The sequence below is a fragment of the Pleurodeles waltl genome, chromosome 2_2 (genome assembly GCF_031143425.1).
Source record: "Pleurodeles waltl isolate 20211129_DDA chromosome 2_2, aPleWal1.hap1.20221129, whole genome shotgun sequence".
In the NCBI taxonomy this organism is placed as follows: domain Eukaryota; kingdom Metazoa; phylum Chordata; class Amphibia; order Caudata; family Salamandridae; genus Pleurodeles; species Pleurodeles waltl.
The window spans coordinates 662,923,435-662,942,662 of record NC_090439.1 but is presented as its reverse complement, the minus strand read 5'-3'; the positions used below and the strand labels follow the sequence as shown (position 1 = coordinate 662,942,662).

The 19,228-nt window shown below is 45.6% G+C and overlaps 1 protein-coding gene across 1 annotated transcript in view; it reads right to left on the bottom strand.

The window, feature by feature from the left end:
• Positions 1–4,271, bottom strand: part of LOC138282533 (cytochrome P450 7A1-like) — a 49,665-nt gene extending 45,394 nt beyond the window's left edge. Inside the window, exons 1-2 of the mRNA XM_069220224.1 lie at positions 4,137–4,271; positions 1,997–2,237 (exon numbers count right to left, since the gene is read on the bottom strand). Coding sequence (XP_069076325.1) covers positions 1,997–2,237; positions 4,137–4,216 — 321 coding nt within the window. The 5' untranslated portion in view covers positions 4,217–4,271. The remainder of the gene's footprint in view (positions 1–1,996; positions 2,238–4,136) is intronic.
• Positions 4,272–19,228: the final 14,957 nt, after the last annotated feature.

The window sequence follows — 19,228 nt, the reverse complement described above, 5'->3', positions numbered from 1 at the left end:
GGTGCACTTTACACCTACTTTTCAGGGTCTTGGGTTGGCTATTTTTCTAACCCTCACTGTTTTCTTACAGCCCCAGCGACCCTCTACAAGCTCACATAGGTTTGGGGTCCATTTGTGGTTCGCATTCCACTTTTGGAGTATATGGTTTGTGTTGCCCCTATACCTATGTGCTCCTATTGCAATCTATTGTAACTTTACATTGCTTGCGTTACTTCCTTTTGCTATTACTGCATATTTTTGGTATTGTGTACATATATCTTGTGTATATTTGGCATCCTCATACTGAGGGTACTCACTGAGAACATTTTGGCATTTTGTCATAAAAATAAAGTACTTTTATTTTTAGTACATCTGTGTATTGTGTTTTCTTATGATATTGTGCCTATGACACCAGTGGTATAGTAGGAGCTTTGCATGTCTCCTAGTTCAGCCTAAGCTGCTCTGCTATAGCTACCTTCTATCAGCCTAAGCTTCTAGAAACACCTCTTCTACACTAATAAGGGATAACTGGACCTGGTACAGTGTAAGTACCCCTTGGGACCCACTACAAGCCAGCCTCCTACAGTGGGGGGTTAATTTTGTATTTAGGGCAGGCCGGTTTTTAGGAGTGGGGGTTGGGGTAATTTTGTATTTAGGGCGGGTGGGGGAGTCGGGTTTTTAGGGGCAGGGTGGGGTGTTGGGGTAATTTGTATTCACGGCAGGTGGGGGGGTCAGGTTTTTAAGGGCAGGGGTGGTGGGCTGGGGTAATTTTGTATTCAGGGCAGGTGGGGGGTCAGGTTTTTAGGGGCAGGGTGGGGCTAATTTTGTATTTAGGGCACGTGGGGGGCGGGTTATTAGGGGTGGAGGTGGGGGTCGGGGTAATTTTGTATTTAGGGCGGGTGGGGGTGTCTAGTTTTTAGGGGCGGGGTGGGGGTTTAGGGTAATTTTGTATTCAGGGCAGGCGGGGTCGGGTTTTTAGGGGCAGAGGTGGGAGGATCGGGTTAGTTTTGTTTTTAGTGGTTGGGTAGTTTTATTTTTGGGGGTGGGGTTGGTTTTAGGGCTCAGGGTGGGTGGGGGTATCAGGTTAGTATTTAAAGGTGGGGGGTCGGGGTACTTCTGTTTTTAGGCATGGGGTGGGTGAGTTGGGTAATTTTGTTTTTAGGGGTTGGGTAGATTTATTTTTTGGGTGGGGGTCAGTTTTAGGGCTCAGGGTGGGTTGGGGTATCAGGGTAGTTTTTAAGGGCAGGGGTCAGGGTACTTCTGATTTTAGGGTGGGGGTGGCATGCGACAACCATGCATTCTTTTCACACACATGCCTTTATTATGAATGCCTTTACAATGAAAAAAACCTCAGAGATCTACCCACCTCAGAGACCTACACTGGCTACCCGTATCGAAGATGATCAGCTTCAAACTCCTCACCCACGCACGCAAAGCCCTCCACAACACAAATCCGGCCTACCTCAATGGCAGACTCACCTTCCATACCCCCACCTGCCATCTCCGCTCCGCCAGCCTCGCCCTCACCTCCGTCCCCCGCACTTGCCGCACTACTGCCGGAGGAAGATCCTTCTCTCACCTCGCCGCCAAGACCTGGAACTCTCTACCGCTCCACCTACGCCAGACCCAGGACCTCCTGACATTCAGAAAGCGCCTCAAGGCATGGCTATTCGATCAGTAGCACTCCCCGCGCCTTGACACCCTGACAGGTGAGTAGCGCGCTTTATAAATTACTTGATTAATTGATTGATTGTTTAAAGGCATGCATGATAAAGGCATGCGTGGAATCAATGCAGTCGTTGTTCAGGCATGCGTGGTTGCCGCATGCGTAGTTCCATCATACAACCATAGGTTCTTCTTTCCATGACTCTCCTTTGATTTTCAGGGGAACCATGGCAACTTACGGAAAACACTGACAGAAACAGAGCTCCTGTTGGAACATCTGCCTGCCTCTTGGTATTAGGTTCCTACTTAAACCATGATAACAATAACTTATGACACTCAAGTGCTACTGTACCTTTGCAGAGGACGAGAGATGAAACTTCTTCCAGTCAAAGTATTTCCCCTGGCGAATCATGGAATGGTAGGATAAAGGGTCCATCAGGAAATGAATAAACCTCCCTGCCAGCTTGCAGGTGACGATTTGACCGTATTTCTTTTTGCGGGCCCGGAGGAACTCGAGTGGGTTCGAGCTGAACTGAAAAATGCACCCCAGATATGGAATGATCCCATTCTCCAAGGGAGGCTCTTCTGGGCGCCTGATATACAGAAATAAAATATTGCTTGTATTTTCAAAATATCTATGATTGACAACCTATTGACTTGTGGTTTACCTAAAACACATAATTTTACAACGTTAGCTGTGCTATTTGTTATGCACAAACATAATTGGCATTGGAAAAAGTTTAAAATAACTGTAAAACTAAATTGCTGCCACTAACTTCTCCCTAGCACAAATTCGTTTCTAGAATAGGAGTGTTCACTATCAGAGAATTGTTCAACTGAGGGCTTTTTCCCTTCCTCAACAATTCACTGGTTTTCTATTACCACCCATCAATTAACCAGGCCCACAGTCTGCATAGTTGGTCTAACTTTTTACCCTGAATGTGAACGCCCAGCTTTTCTTTTGATTTCTTGCCCTTTGTTCTTCGATTCCCATCACACCGAAAGGGTGATTCTTCTGTACTTCTTGCACCGGGAGACGTTCGCAAGAAGGACAATGTGTGCTTTTCTCCTCTACATATTCACATTTTATAAATAGATTCGGTCAACCTTCGTCCTGCACAACAGGTCCAAACATCAGACAGTGGGCCAGTAAGGGTACCATGGACCGTAATGCAAGTATGGGAAATGGACCCCCATATCACAATGATTCAATCATAAAAGACAGTCATATTTTGGGTGCAGTAGACCCATCATATATTTGGGCCCTGGTGCAAATGCACCTGCTACACAATCGATAGCTAGTGCCTTGTCAGTGGCTCTCTTGTTTCTAGATTCATGTACCCAGTTGGGGTTGTGCCCTGCATATACGAGTTCAAAGCAGTAGTGAGAGTTCCCCTTTGTTGGTGACAAACCTGAATATCCTTGCCTCTGTCCTACCCAAAGCCTTCCATATCTTCACCTGTCTTCGTCTTATCCTCAACATCTTTTGACTACAAAACAATTTAGCCCAGTGCTTAATTTGTAAATAAAAAGGTGCCGGTGCCCAAAGCCCTCCTCTTAAACATGCGGCTGCTGCAGTTAAATGTGCAAGTAGGGAATACTGAGGCGGCGTAATCCTGAAGCCATCTCGGGCCTCTTCAATCCATATAAAGCCACTCCCTACCCCTTCAGCTCACTCTTGCAGCTTTCTAATGTCTTCCTTTGTGACGCTTTTTCGTTTTTTCTTCCTCCGTCTTTCCCATATGTGTCTTTTGCTCGCAGCAAATGCTTGAGGCAGAAGAATGAGCCCCAGCCCTCAAAAATAAGTGCTGGTGCTCAGCACCGGAAACAACAAGCACAAATTAAGCACTGATTTAGCCAAATAAAGCAATGCACGGGTTCCCTACAGCTTAACTGTTACACCTCCATTCTTACCTGGCTAATTTCAGTGAATTACAGAAAAATATATTTAAGGGAGGGAGACCATTTTGGGCCTGGTTCAGAAATACCATCATTACTCTATCTACATTAGGAGTAGTTATGATTTTTTGGAGAATACATCAATGTTTCCAGGAATACCCGTCAAAGGAGTAACTTGCTATTTTCCAAATAGTTCTTCTGAAATTATTTTGTGAATTAGAGTTTTGCATTAGCAGAATTATAGGTATATGTGGCTACTTATTTACATGCATCATCTCCTTTCCCTAAACCGCTACCATCTTTGGTACTGTAAGTATATTTTATTCGGACAAAAATCTTATTGGTAATTAATCTTTTTATGATTGTAATTTTCATGAGAGCGTCATGCACCACAGAGTGGTTGGGCACTGTCATCAAAATGATGAAAACCACATCTCACTAAGAACTGTGAAATATCATCGGTATGTCAAGATTCCCTGTGAAATATGTTTTTTGTACCACTGCATTTTGTGCAATACGTGTGTACATACTTTATATGTGAGTGCATGGGTGTATATTCCCAATAAACAAGATGAAATCTTACAAATTCTTACCTTCTCCGCGTGCCTACAATTAGCCAGAAGCAACAGCACAGCGCCACCACCAATCCTAACATAAAGGATATGGTCAGCATCTCTCACAGGATGGTAAGCGAATGTAGGATATGAAACTGGCACAGGTGCTCTGCAACCTTGAGTCAAGTGCAAGACAAACAGCGGCTCTCTACTCTTCAAATACGCAATGAGAGGGATGAGTCTGTGGGCGGGTCCTGAATCCGAGCTTTCAATTAACCTCTTATATATTATTCAGCTATTGTGTGATGTGTTGGTGCTGCCTGTCTTTGAGAATGTTCCTGAGGTTCAAGTTGGCAGGCTGCCAGTGTAGCCTCCTTGAGTCAGTTTCACAGGCAGAAGCAGACATTCCAAAGTAATCAGAGAGCTGTAATTGATGATGTTAAAGTCTGCAAGGCAGGTCCTGATTGATTGAGACCTTTACTGACTTGGTGCTATGGATAACGCACACAAAGACTACTTTTGTGAATACCATGAATGCAGTGTTAGTGGTGAAAAAGGGAAAGTCAAACTAGCAGAAAGATACATGATTTTAAAAATTACGTGCGAACGTTTCACACCCGAAAAACCAACTCCCTAAAACAACAGCCGTAATGGAATAATTGTCAAAGTAGGGTTGCTGAAATCAAAGTTACATAACTGAACTCGTAGGTATTGTGAAAAATCCTAGTGTTACACAAAGAGCATGTGTAGCAAAACAGACAGCCCTTTTGGCAAGAGTGGTAAGGGTGTGGTAAGTACTTGGTGGTGCATTTTGAAGCACACTGGGAAGAATGTATTACTAAAGCTTGGTGTGGTAGCGCACTGTTTACAGGCAGGACATTCTCTATTGAAATGGCTCTAAATTTGCAAAGATACACAGTTCTACCATGCAGGGCACAAACGATCATGTGTGAAAACTGGGTGTCAGTGAATGCTTGCCACTTGTGCATTACCAAGTGATAAACCTTGATTTGTTTTAATCCTATAACATTTTTGTTCCCATCACGCTTCATAATTACAAAAGAAGTGCTTCAATGGTGCTTTGATAACTGCTGTTATATTTTGAAATAATTATGCATTTATTTTATAGGTGTTTAAATTGTGTTGTGTGTTAAAGGAAATGTAACCCTGCAGCCTCAGCTTTCACACCAGCAAAAATGTCACATAGTTCACCATATAAAAACTCACTTTGCACTCAGAGAAAGAAAACTGAACACCAATTTCCACATTAAGAGAATAAGCAGCAATTTGTCAGAAGCTATAGCCTGACAGTTCACCCCTGTCTTATAAAGCACAGCAGATGTGAAAAGATAAAAACACAATTTAAAGGCATCTTTATTGCTCATTCACATTCGGAACTCCAGCATGGTAATCTTGGGGGTGCTTCAGCGCCCGCCGCACCCCTACTTTCGCGTTAAGCTAACACTGACATGCTCACCACGCTGAACACGCACAGAACCTAGCAAGACCATCTGCTATGACAGGGCTTGGAAAATCAGCCGACTCCACAGTTCTGGCAGAAGTGCGCTGGACATGTGCCAACTAACAATAACCACAGCGCCTCGGGACTGCAAGAGTCACTTTCAGACTGAATGAAATCAGAAAGATTGTCCCGGAGCAGATTTTGCACTAAGAAATAAACAGTAAAGGGGCTCAAAAGAACTGGTTGGCCTTTCACCGCGTTTGTCCTGAACCGGAACGTGAATAGAGTGTAGACCATGACATGTTGTACAATTTAGAAAAGGAACGTTGAACGGAGAACTGTGTAAAACCAGTGTATGAAATTGATCATAATGTAAAAGAAGAATATGCAAAGGCTTGAGGTGTGGAACGTGAAATGCATTACTGTATAGAACACGAAATGGACTAGAACGTAGAACTAGAGAATGGAATGGAAAACATTGTAACACCAGAACATTAAAACAAATAATATTGCAGAATCAGAACCTGAAATGGATTACAATCTATAGCCTTAGAACCCGCCGTAGGGGGCTCTACCGGCTATTAAAGTCCCTCTCCCTTGTTAAATGCCCGAGCCGCTCTACAGGCTATTAAAGGCCCGCTCCCCGTGTTAAATGCCCGAGCCGAAGGCGAGGGCATTTAACAAGGGAGAGGGACTTTAATAGCCGGTAGAGCCCGCTACGGCGGGTTCTAAGGCTATTAGAACATTCCACCACTCAGGGCAGAATGTTCTATTAAAAAAAAAAATGTTCACGGAGCCCGAGGGGATTAAAATCCCCTCCGGCTCCGTGAGGTTTTGTTCACAGCTGTTGCTGTGAACAAAGTGAACATTGGAATGTTGGCGCTGCAGGCTTTTACCGGCTAGTAAAAGCCAGCAGCACTCCATTGTTTTCAATGGAGCTACCAACATTCCAATGTTCTAATACAATCTGGTTCACATTCTGGTTTTAGCTGTAATCCATTTCATGTTCTTTTTTCAGGTTCAATAATTTTCATTAAGGTAGCACAAGGATGTTACCAGCAGTACTACTATTTCATATAGAGCCCATTTGGTGTTCCGATCTATAATGTAAACGATTACAATCTCTGGTTTTATGCTGCAATCCGGTTCATTGCCTATTTTTACATTGCAAACCGTTTAAAATTCTGGTTCAGCACTTTGATCTAGTTCATGTTCCCGTTCTACACTGAAATCTATTCCACGTTCTACAATGTAATACATTCCATATTTAAGTTCTACATTGTAGTCAATTTGATATTTAAGCTATAGTGTAAAACCAGAATGTGCAGTTAATTGAAGTTAAGAACCTGGAATGGATTCCAATATAGAGCCAGAACATGCACCAGATTGCAGTTTAGAACTGGAACACGGAATAGATTACACTGTTGCCGTAGAACATTACATAGATCACGTAGAATAGGAACTTGAAATTAATTTAGATGTAGAACCAAAGCAGGGCAGAACCAAGTATTAGAATGGATGCCTGCCAATAGCCATTAGAAAAGACAGTGTCTAGTCAACTATATAATAGAAAGGAGAAGTGTTAACGCGAGAAATGCATGGGCTAGTAGAAATTGCTAAGGAATGTTATATCTACAATTACATACCAGTCATTACATTACTTTGAGGTCTTCTGCATTGCTTAACTTATTGCTACGTGAGGCGTGCCTGCCACCTCCCAGCTCCGCCAATCCCATACTAAGAAATCACAGCATAAAACCCGCTACATTCAGCTTTAACCATGTTATAGATTAAAATCTTAAATCAGCCTGGACAGAAAAGGTGGTAGGGAGAGTATGATATTTCAGGCGAGGGAGAAACACTTAGGGCCATATTTATACTTTTTGACGCAAAACTGCGCTAACGCAGTTTAGCGCCAAAAAAATTAGCGCCGGCTAACGCCATTCTGAAGCGCCATGCGGGCGCCGTATTTATTGAATGGCGTTAGCCGGCGTTAGCCGACCGGCGCTGCCAGGTGTGCGTGAAAAAAAACGACGTACACCAGGCAGCGCCGGCGTAGGGAAAAATGGCGTTTGGGCGTCCCAAAATGGGGCAAGTCAGGCTGAGGCAAAAAAATCATCTTAACCCGATTTGCGCCATTTTTTTTGGGCGCCCAGACGCCATTAACATGACTCCTGTCTTAGCAAAGACAGGAGTCATGCCCCCTTGCCCAATGGCCATGCCCAGGTGACTTATGTCCCCTGGGCATGGTCATTGGGCATAGTGGCATGTAGGGGGGCACAAATGAGGCCCCCCTATGCCACAATTTTTTTAAAAAAAAATACTTACCACAACTTACCTTTTCTTCCCTGGGATGGGTCCCTCCATCCTTGGGTGTCCTCCTGGGGTGGGCAAGGGTGGCAGGGGGTGTCCCTGGGGGCAGGGGAGGGCACCTCTGGGCTCATTCTGAGCCCACAGGTCCCTTAACGCCTGCCCTGACCCAGGCGTTAAAAAGAGGCGCAAATGCGAGGTTTTTTGCCCCGCCCACTCCCGGGCGTGATTTTTGCCCGGGAGTATAAATACCACGCACATGCCTGGGAGTCATTTTTTAAGACGGGAACGCCTACCTTGCATCTCATTAACGCAAGGAAGGTGTTCACGCCAAAAAATGACGCTAACTCCATGAACTTTGGCGCTAGACGCGTCTAACGCCAAAGTATAAATATGGAGTTAGTTTTGCGTCGAATTTGCGTCGAAAAAAAGAACGCAAATTCGGCGCAAACGGAGTATAAATATGCCCCTTAAAGTAATGCAATTACCAGTTTGTAATTGAAGACATTACCTCCTCATACCTCCCTCACTTGGGGACAGATTTACTAGTGTTTTGTGTTGTGGTTGTATCACTTTTGAGGTGCAGCCCTGATGCAAAACCCTTTTTTACATTTACTAAACCACGCAACGTGGAATTGCATTGCTTTGCATGGTTTAGTAAATACAAAGTAACGCAAGGCAGCACATTTCACTGCTTTCCATTACCTTGTGCTGGGTGGGCATTGCTTGGGTGGAGCATGGGAATTCGCATGCACCACCGATGTATTTTGGTGTAAATCCAAATTTACAAAAATGTGAAAACCTGAACTTGCACCAAAATAGTGCGCCTACCTGACAGGCATAATGAAGAAAATATCTTTCTTATTACTTACTCTTTCCATGTATACTGCTTTCTGCAGCACACATAAAAAAGAGGAATATACCTCTAAGGATTGTTTTTGTGCAGGAAGGTATCCAGACCATAATGCAGGCACCCTTGCACGATGGTGCAGCACACAGTTTGATAGTGCTGGGAGAGAGGAGAAGTGCACCATATCTTAGCAGACATGGCTCCTTTCTGTTCTCTTCACAACAGAGCAGCAAGTTTCATTAAGATGTTGCGTTGCATGAAAGAAAAGTAAATCTGGCCCTTGGTTTAATACTATGTGAGCTATACCAAAGCTCAAAAACAGGATGACTTAAGCAATTCATGCAGTAAAAAATATATATTTTGATACAGAAAGTGAGTAAATAATTCTCCTCTATTACTACATAGAAAAGAGTACCATGTAATCAAAAATGTAATTCAGTCTGGGCATTGCACTATTCTGTGTTGCTTAAAGAATGTGGAAAAGGTACCCCTCAGGGCTTCCCTAAAATTCTCCTTCAGAGAGACTCACTGATACCCCATTGAGAATGCAGACTTTTCTCTGGTAGATTTACCCTGAATTCCCAGAGGAGAATAATTCGAAGAATAGTACAAATAAGAGAAATCAAATACTTGATCCATCTTCTTAAAGTATGAATAGGAGGATTGGGACCTCTTTTTGATTGTCACTGCTTCACAAACAAAGAATTAGAATGACGAATAGATAAGAAGAGCCCATCTAACAATGAAAGTGTGCAATTTCTCTCTGTCTGAAGACTAAAGAGAAGACTAGAATTAGGTAGCATACCCTTTTGATCCAAATGGAATGGAGATGATACTTTATTAACAAAAGAGGGACTTGATCTAAAGATAATTCTGCCTGGAAATACTCTGCAGAAAGGATGCCTGCAAGACAGAGAACCCAATCCACGAAGACATTTTGCTGAGAAAATAGCTACAAAAAAGGACTTAAGAGTCAAAAACTTAAAAGCTACTGAATCCAAACGCTCAAACGATACATCTTTTAAGTTTCCAGGAACAAAAGAAAGATCTGAAAAAGGTACCACCTTACTACTAAGTGGCCTAATGTTGAGTAAACCCATAAATAGATCACTGCCTGGATCATCTGAAACAAAACTCCGAGGTTCTCTACAGGCCTTAATCACTTCCAATTTGAGTTTAAGTGTTTTAGCTCTGAGATCTAACTGGAAATCGTCTTCTAGATAAAGACAAAATCTGGTCAAAATCTGTTGACAAGGGATCTAAAGCTTTTAAATCACACCAATTCCTAAAGGACTACCAGTGATGAGAGTAGGGCTTTATAGTAGAACTCTTACTTGAGGATTGAAGAGTAGAAGCTAACTGATTTGAAAGCCATTTCCTAATAAGCCTTCTCTGTACAACCTCTGAGCTGCTTAAGGGAACCTCTTCAAAGAGTCTTGCTGTAGCACCGTAAACGCCAGAGGTGAGGGAACTAATGGGAATATCAAGTGTTGACCAGTCCTCATCTGAATCAGTAAAGGAGACCAGGATGAGCGGGCCCAGGCTGGAGCAATCAAAATCACTGATACTCTCTCTCTCCTCAATCACACTAGAAACCTCAAACTTATGGCAACCGGAGGAAAAGCAAACCTGTGACCTGAAAGTCAAGGGCAGCTCAACATATCCAGACCCCAAGTCCCTTCTTCTCACCCCCTTCAGCACAAAATAGGAAGATGAGCATTCTCCTGAATGGTGAATAGACTCACAATATGTTCCCCCCAAGACTTTATACAGATGATCAAAAACCCAGGCGTTCGGGCAAAAGTTCTGGGAAGAAGGAATATTCATGCTCATTTATTCTGCTACTGTGTTTATCACTCCCAAAAGTAAATAGGTAACATTCACTTCTGCCCAGCTGAATATTTTGCTTGAGATGGTGTTCAGGGATTTTGATCTAGTCCCCCAATTTGTTAATATATGACTTTGCCCTCATGCTGGCCATCCTGATTAGAAGGTCCTTGCACAAAAGGTGTGGAAATAAACCAATTGAGACGATTAGATAGCCTACAATTCTTTCCAGTTGGATGAGAACAAGCCCTCTTCGGCACCTGATCCTCCATTCTGGTGCCTCATCTGTGAGAGCTGACATCCATGTTTACAATAACCCAAGTTGGTAAACCTAGCAGGACTCACTTTAATAGATTGGATTCGGCCACAATCTCACCCCCCATGTTACCAGAGGAGTAAAAGGAATCCTTCTCTAAAAGCATTGGGCACTGAATTCCAGTGATGGAGTATGTGCTTCATGATCTAAAGTAAATTAAACCTAACCCATGGGAGTACAAAAGCTGTTGCTGCCATATTCCCTTGCACTTTTACCCAACAATAAACCCTTGGAGAAGACATGGAGATTGCGTTTCTGACGTGGGTCCATATTTGGTTTGGCTAATCTTCTATCTGGCAGAATCACCATTTTTTATTTGTCAGAAATCTTAATCCAATGAAAACTAAATGATGTGAAGGGATTTGATATGACTTTTTTTAGTTTATCACAAATCCATGATCTTCTAGGACTTTTATGACTCTTTCTGTATTCTTGAACAAATGGTCTCTTGATGCAGTGCAGTTTGAAGCCAGTTATACAGGTATGGATAGATGAGTATCCCTTTCTTGTAAAGTAATACTATCAGTGGAACAAGGGCCTTGGTAAATACAACTGCTTTCCCGGGGGCAGACTCAACTGGAAGAGTGAATGATCCACTGAAAATCCCAGCAACAGCTGATGTTTCGAAAGGGATGAGAAAATGAAGATAGGCATCCTGCAAGTCTAGGGTAACCAAAAACTCCTGATATTCAATTAACACTATTATTTTCTGAAAGGTCTCAATTTTTAAAAGAATAATAGATACCCAACTATTCACCCTCTTTAGTAACAAAAATGATTGAAACTCCCAGAAGACTTCTCAATTGGGAACAAGATAAAATCTGGTCCTCCTCCATTGTTTTCTGAAGGGATAGATATGATGGCTCCTTTATTTAGTAATGAGAAAACTCCACTCCATCCCAGAGAGACAAGGGTTTTGAGGGATTGTTCGGGATGGGAGTAGAGATGACTACTGAATCTATAGGAAAGCAGTTGTCATTGACAATATTCAATATGTATCTGTGAGAAACATCTCTTCTCCAACTTGGCAGGAATTTCTGTATTCTTCCTGCTACTGTACTGACCTCCACTGAGTCGCCAGGATGACCCTTTAGCTCTGATGTCTGTACAACTTACAGAGATTTGTTGGAGTATTACTGGTCTGTCTTCTAGAAATCCCAACCAAACAGATTTCAGAAGATGGAGGACTTCTCTTTATATGGCATAGCATGTTTATGGTATTTCAATGCTGCAGTTATCATGCATTCAATCTGTTTATCAGATAGTATTTTTGGCTTCAAAAGGTATTTGAGGAGAAAACTTTACTTTGCGTCATCTGCCTTTCAGTCTCTCATTCAGATATTTCTTCTGATGCTATCACACTAGATGTCAGACACAAACCTAGTCTGTTATTCCATGTAAACTAATAAATTAACATAATCTTCCCCTTCTTGAATTCCTGCAGCCAGACTTTCAAAGTCCATGACCAAAGCTTGTGCTGAATAAGCAAGGTAATTACCAGCTCAGAGAACTTAATTATTGTATGTAAGGGACTTCCTCATAACATGGTCCACATTTTTAGCCATTGGGTCTGAAGAGGAGCAGCCTCATGATCTCAGTGTTCTCCAACACGTACATTCTTTGAAGAAATCTAGAAATATTTGAATGTTCCATGTCTTTCCATTTATGTAAAATCATGCCATTTATTTTGTCATGGAGAGAGAGTTGTAGTTTATAAATTCACTCTGTATCAACCATTTAGATACCAGAACTTGAACCCTTAACTTCAAGAGAGAGAGTCTCTAAGCAATAGGCAACAATTGCCTCTTTTCCTTAAACAAAAAGAAAGTGTGTTTTTTTCTGACTCATTTTATCCATTTTATCAAGACTATTCGCCCTCTGACATCAAAAGGAGTGACTGCCACTGCAGGATTCAGCATTGTCATTAATTCAGCCCACCTCTGGCTCATGAATCGAAATGAATCCCCCTTGCTGGAACTTCTTACTCTGTGAGCCACTCGGTCATGCAGCCTTCAAGTGAACCACTTACAAGCCTGCAAGCAAATGCAAAGCCAAGAGTGGGTCTTTTGGCACCAATTAACCTCACTGCTACCCACCACCTCCAACAAAGCAAATAGTCTCAGTGGGCCCATCGGCATCTTCAGACTTCACCACTTAGTTCCAGCGTGCTGCAGTCGAACCACCACTCATGGCTAACTGGTATGAAGATACCTTTCCATTATGAGACATGGTGTCTGGGTGCTAGACATAAAAAACAGGAAGCCTGTAGGGGGTTCAGGGGAGGTTTTATGTCATATTTATTTATTATGGGATTGATGGGTCTTGGAGGAGGAGGGTATGCCTCACATAGTAATGAATCAAGCGTGAGAGGGACAAGGAGGTAATACTGTACTATTTTATGTCATACAATCTGCATGTGTAAAGTTCATTCCTGTCACAACCATGGCAATTCAATACTTTCACCAATCATGTTGCTAATTAAATAAACAAACACTGGCAAAACCAGTAGGCCTAGGTTTAATACCTTGTGCATGGAAATGCAGTGTTAACACTCTCAAGCCAGACACATCTATGAAACAACAGGTGCAGGGGGCGTGGCTTGCAAGATGGCCAAACGGCTGTGCTGAGTGTGAGCTCCCGGCTTGGCCTTAACATCCTCAGGCATCCTGTCATCCTGTCATCCTGGCCGCCATATAAGCCTACAGTCTGGCAGTATAGAGTAGAAAACGAGGGAACGAGTCAGAGAAGATGCTGCGCCGACTCTGTGACTCCATAATGAGAGAGTATTACACCAGTAGAATCCTGCAGCAACTGTCTCAGTGTGAAGAAACCAGTTAGCAGAAAGCCAGACTGGCTAGTCCAATGTGGATCGCAGGCAGAGGAGGTTAGTTGGCAGCAACATGGGGGGCATACAACGAGTACCATATTTCTGACCCTCTACAACACAGACTGTGCCCAGCACCTACTCTGCAGTGAACCATGTGTGGCGCGGGAGCCTGCCCTCTCCCCCAACAACAGTAAGGGGATGGGGTTGCCGGACAGCTAAATGAGACGGGCGCAGACATATAGCCGAGTCTCCCAGCATGACAGCCCAATTACTACAGCCAGTGGGGAGGAAGTGTGGTGACCCTGAGACCACAAAGACCAGAGGGCCGGGATGGTAGAGCAGGCTGTTCTAAAGCACTGACAGCACTGCTTTAAGTCCGCACACTACAATAAGCGCCATTGAGTCTTGTGCACTAAGGGAGGCCTGCACATTATAGCACCCTGTAGGTTCACAGAAATGGGGGAGGCTCGGCAAGGCCTCCAGAGCAGCTATCGGGCAAATCTGAGGAAAATAGACAAAGAAAGCAGTGAAGGCACTAGGAGTATGGTGGGAGTAACCCCCTCCAGTGACAACTTGCAAAAAAGTGGGTCAACAAAAATATAAATGGAGCACAGAGGAACATTTGACCAGCCAAAAGAAGCTATCCTGCTGGGGACACGTGGGACAGTGGAAAAGGAACCACACTCACAGTGCATTGCACGCTAGAGTCTGTAGAGTCTATTGAGGAAACACTGCTTGGGACTGGGTGCACCTCTTTGCCACCCCCGTCCTCAGGGACTTTTACGCCAGAAGCCTGAGCACATCCAAAGACTCATAGGCATGCAGGAGAATCAAGATGTTGGAAATCCTAGTCGAGACACCTACTTGCTGGAGATCCCCTGCATGGTGCATATAGCACCACATTAGTACTGTTCAGATTGCGATGAACCTGCTGTCTGTCATTTAGTGTAGGGGCTATAGTGCTACAGTGAACTATACCGATAACGCCTGGGGAGCACCTGGCAACACAACAAGAGCACTACTCTACATCATAATAGAACGAAATGCTACATGCCTGCCATAATAGTTGGACAGGAAACACAAGTATTGTAAGTGCTTGCCTGGGATGAATAGTAACCCTGTGAAGCTCCACAAGCACTGGGAAAGTGCTACTCTGTATAACACGCATTAGAAGGAACTCAATCCAGGTCAGCAACTCCCTCATAATGGGCAAGGATAAGGCATATAGAACCACACAGCAGACAAAGATGGATCAATACACTTCAAATGGCACTTCCGACACACTCCAGATCTCAAATGAAGGGGCACGGAGTGCAGGACCAGAACCCACAGGATCCCAGATATTAGCGGCAATTGAAGCATCTAGTACTGCAGTCCAGTCCAAAATAGAAGCAATGGCCATTGATCTCAATCTCTTGTAATCAGACCTCCTTAAAGTAGCAGAATGATCCAGTGCAGCGGAACAGCATGTAAAAACACTTCAACATGAGACGTCCACTCTAAAATCAGTGGTTGCTAAATTGGAAACTTGCATGCACAAACTTTAGAACCCGGTGGAGGATGCTAAAGAGCGTTCAAGAAAATGCAATCTTAGATTTCTGGGAATCCCTGAGGTGATAGAAGGATTGACACCTGAAAACACCAGAAAATATTTTGGAAGATTGGATCAGAAAAGCTGTCCTGGGACGGAGCTGTTGTCCCTGTTTGCCGTGGAAAGGGCCTACTGGGTGTTTGTTCTGCAGCCACTCCCACAAGGATCATCATTGCAAAAATCTTCTTCTGACAGTATATTGCATGGGGCAAGGCGGAGGGGAGACTCCATGTTGCAGAATCACACAATAAGTATTTTCTCGGACTACACCTGAGCCGTACAGCAGCAGCAGAGATCCTTTAGTAGAGAGAAACAAAAACTGTGTACAATGGGTCTACATTACATGTTACTATATCCACCAAAACTGAAAAGTGCTGCAGGAGGGGTGCGCTCACTTCTTCATAACACGAGAAGATGCATTGGACTGGCTGGAGGTCCGGGGCAGCGAACGGATGCCAGCTCCGACAAAAAACAATGTGAGCACTGAAGTGCTAAGGTGTAAACAGGACATGAAAGCCCGTAGGAGAAAGGATTGCCAAGAAAGGCAAAACCAATCCACCTCCCGGCTGATGATCTCCCCCTGATGGAACCCTGGACCTGGAAAGGCAGAGAATTGAGAGGGACGAAGCCAGGGCCTGGTGGAGTCCGTCACTTCAGCTACATCCTCCCAGACTGGGTCACTTGCAGCAGATGACACACAAAACTCAGAGACAGGTGCGGAACTACTATGAATGCCCACTGATGGATAACAGAAGGGAGACAGAGACCACTTTCAGATGGAACTCCCGGAGCTGATTGAAATAGCAGCATCCCAAAACCTGTTGGTATATGAACTTACACTGTGTCACTAACAGAGGTGGCAGCCAGATGACCAAAGCATGGCCAGGCCATGGCGATGTTGGGCAGTTTCGGTCTCCCCCTTACTCATTTTTTTCTTTTTTCTGCCCCCCTTCCCTTGCATTATTTCTCTCCACCATCATTTACCCATTATCTCCTATCTTTTTCTTCCTGCACCCTTTTCTTTCATCCACTTCTGGACACCTTTTATGCTTTCTTTTCACTTCTCCATCACAGGGCAGGGTGTACAGGACAGATGGTATCACCTCTGTTTCCTAATGAGAGGGGAACAAGACAGGGATGCCCCCTGTCGCCACTCCTATTTGTGCTCGCTATGCAGCCACTGGCAATTCGTCTTCTATCGGAGCTGAGCACATATGACATAAACGTGGGGACCATAACACATGTGGTGTATTTATATGCTGATGACACTTTAATATACTTGATGGATCCCGGCCACTTGGTTCCGATACTCATGCAGATCATGGCTGGTTTTGGAGAAATGTTGGGGCTGGAAGTCAATCCATACAAGACAATGCTCTTCCTACTGGCTTCATTGGTGGGTAGGAAAGTGGGAGAACTCCAGGCACTGGGAGTGTGGTGGCAACTGCATCACTTCTGTTATTTAGGAATGCAGATCTCGCATGACATGAGGCGACAATCTAATTTAAACATGGGAAGAGTCCTGCCCAGACTTGAGGACTTGGTTATGTTCTGGAAAATATTGCCTAACACTGTAATTGAAAGAGTAGCATTGAGTAAAATGGTCTTATTACCTAGATGTCTCAACGTTATGCAGAATTCGATATGTGAGCTACCGCAATCCCTCTTTCGATCTTTGGATAGGTTACTGATTTCCTTGGTTTAGGCAGGGAAATGCAGTAGAGTCAGATTGGAAGTTCTTATACTGCACATGACCAAGGGAGGCCTCCTGGGACTACCGGATCTTTGAAAATATGATTTGGTGGGATTATTACAATATGCAGTGCTGTGGTGTGACGCAGAACCCAATTGGTTGTCTGCTTAACAGAGATGGACCGCAGGAGGTCAATAGACTCCTCACTTAAGGCAGCAGGGATAACTGGGGCAGGGCCTGAGGTGCCTGGGGCGAAGGAGATGCCCACCCTCCTGGGTGAGCGGGCACAGAAAACACGCTGAGGGGCTGCTAGGAGTGCGGTGCTGGTACGGGGTGGTAGCTGTACCTGTAGTTGGGGTGGACATAGAGGTGTCCGCCACCACCAGGGAGCTTCCATCGGAAGAGTTATCATTGTCAGAACTGTCCCCTCCAGTCCGCTGTGGTGCTCCCCTCGCCCTCCGTCCCACTCGTGCCCTCACCGTCGGTGGATTCGGCCTCCTGGGCCCTGTGGGATGCAGCTCTCCCCATCGCCGGTGCCTCTGCTCCTCCGCCAGATGATGCTAATGCACATAAGGACAGGGTGACAAAACAAAAAGGGGGAGAACCGGACAAAGGATACCCTTGGTCAATGGCGGCATCAACACCACCGTTGGCGTACACAACACACTCACACACAGGGAACAGCCCTACGCACTAGGCAATGCACTACCAGTCACAATGCTAGTCACCAGCCCATGGACAGGGATATCTAACACCAATTGCAGCATACCTAAAACCCACAGACCCCTGCCCAGTAGTGGAGGCCTACTAGCTTGTTTGGAGGAGGTTGACATCAGACCCTGCCCAACATGGGCCCTACCCTGCACTGGCCGGCCTGGCCTAGGGGCACCCACAGGGCCATATCCCCCACCCGGATGCCACCCCACCACGCGCAAGTAGTATATTGGGGCACTGTACTCACCCCCTTGTGGCTGTTGTGATGTCCCCAAGCTCCCATCCAGCTCCGGATAGGCCACTGCCAGTATGCGGGCCATCAGGGGGGTCAGGGTTCGATGGGCACCCCTTCCTCGTTGGGAGGCCATCCCCAGCTGGGCCTCCGCCGTCTTCCTTGCCCAGTGTCTCAGGTCCTCCCACCGTTTGTGACAGTGGGTGCTCCACCTGCCGTAGACCCCCAGGGTCCACACATCCTTGGCGATGGCACGCCAGATACAATTTTTTTGATGGGCGCTGACCTGCAGAGAAATACACATAGGAAAAGGTATCTGTCAGACCGTCCTGCCTGTTACACTCATGGCCCACCATAGCCCTCACATCCTCTTACGCACAGACATTGCCCACCATACATGCAGCACGCTGCCCAGGGCTCTTACCCCAACCCCCCCACACGAGGCCCTCACGCACAGCACTCATTCATGCCCCAGTCATCATGCTCACAGTGTACTCACGTGTTGGTCTGGAGGCCCATACAGCATTCGGTACATCCATCAGTCTCTCCAACTCCGCAGCGGTGAAGGCAGGGGCCCTTTCCCCAGTGACACAAGCCATGGTCGGTTCCAGACACAGGTCACAGCAGCACTTGCAGTGTAGGTCCTCTCCTGTTGAAGGTCAGGTAACAAGTGGGTGAACAGATAGAAAAAGGCGGTCACGTCTGCGGGGTTGCGTACCGTCACCACTGGCGTACATCACTGTGAGAAGGTAGCCTCTTTCTAGCCTTGTTACCCCCACTTTTGGCCTGTTTGTGAGTGTATGTCAGGGTGTTTGTCACTGTTTTCACTGTCTCACTGGGATCCTGATAGCCAGGCGTCAGTGCTCATAGTGAAGACACTATGGTGGTCATTCTGACCCTGGCGGTCTTTGACCGCCAGGGCGGAGGACCGCGGGAGCACCGCCGACAGGCCGGCGGTGCTCCAATGGGGATTCCGACCGCGGCGGTAAAGCCGCGGTCGGACCGGCACCACTGGCGGGGTCCCGCCAGTGTACCGCGGCCCCATTGAATCCTCCGCGGCGGCGCAGCTTGCTGCACCGCCGCGGGGATTCCGACCCCCCCTACCGCCATCCAGATCCCGGCGGTCGGACCGCCGAGATCCGGATGGCGGTAGGGGGGGTCGCGGGGCCCCTGGGGGCCCCTGCAGTGCCCATGCCACTGGCATGGGCATTGCAGGGGCCCCCGTAAGAGGGCCCCTACATGTATTTCACTGTCTGCTGCGCAGACAGTGAAATACGCGACGGGTGCAACTGCACCCGTCGCACAGCTT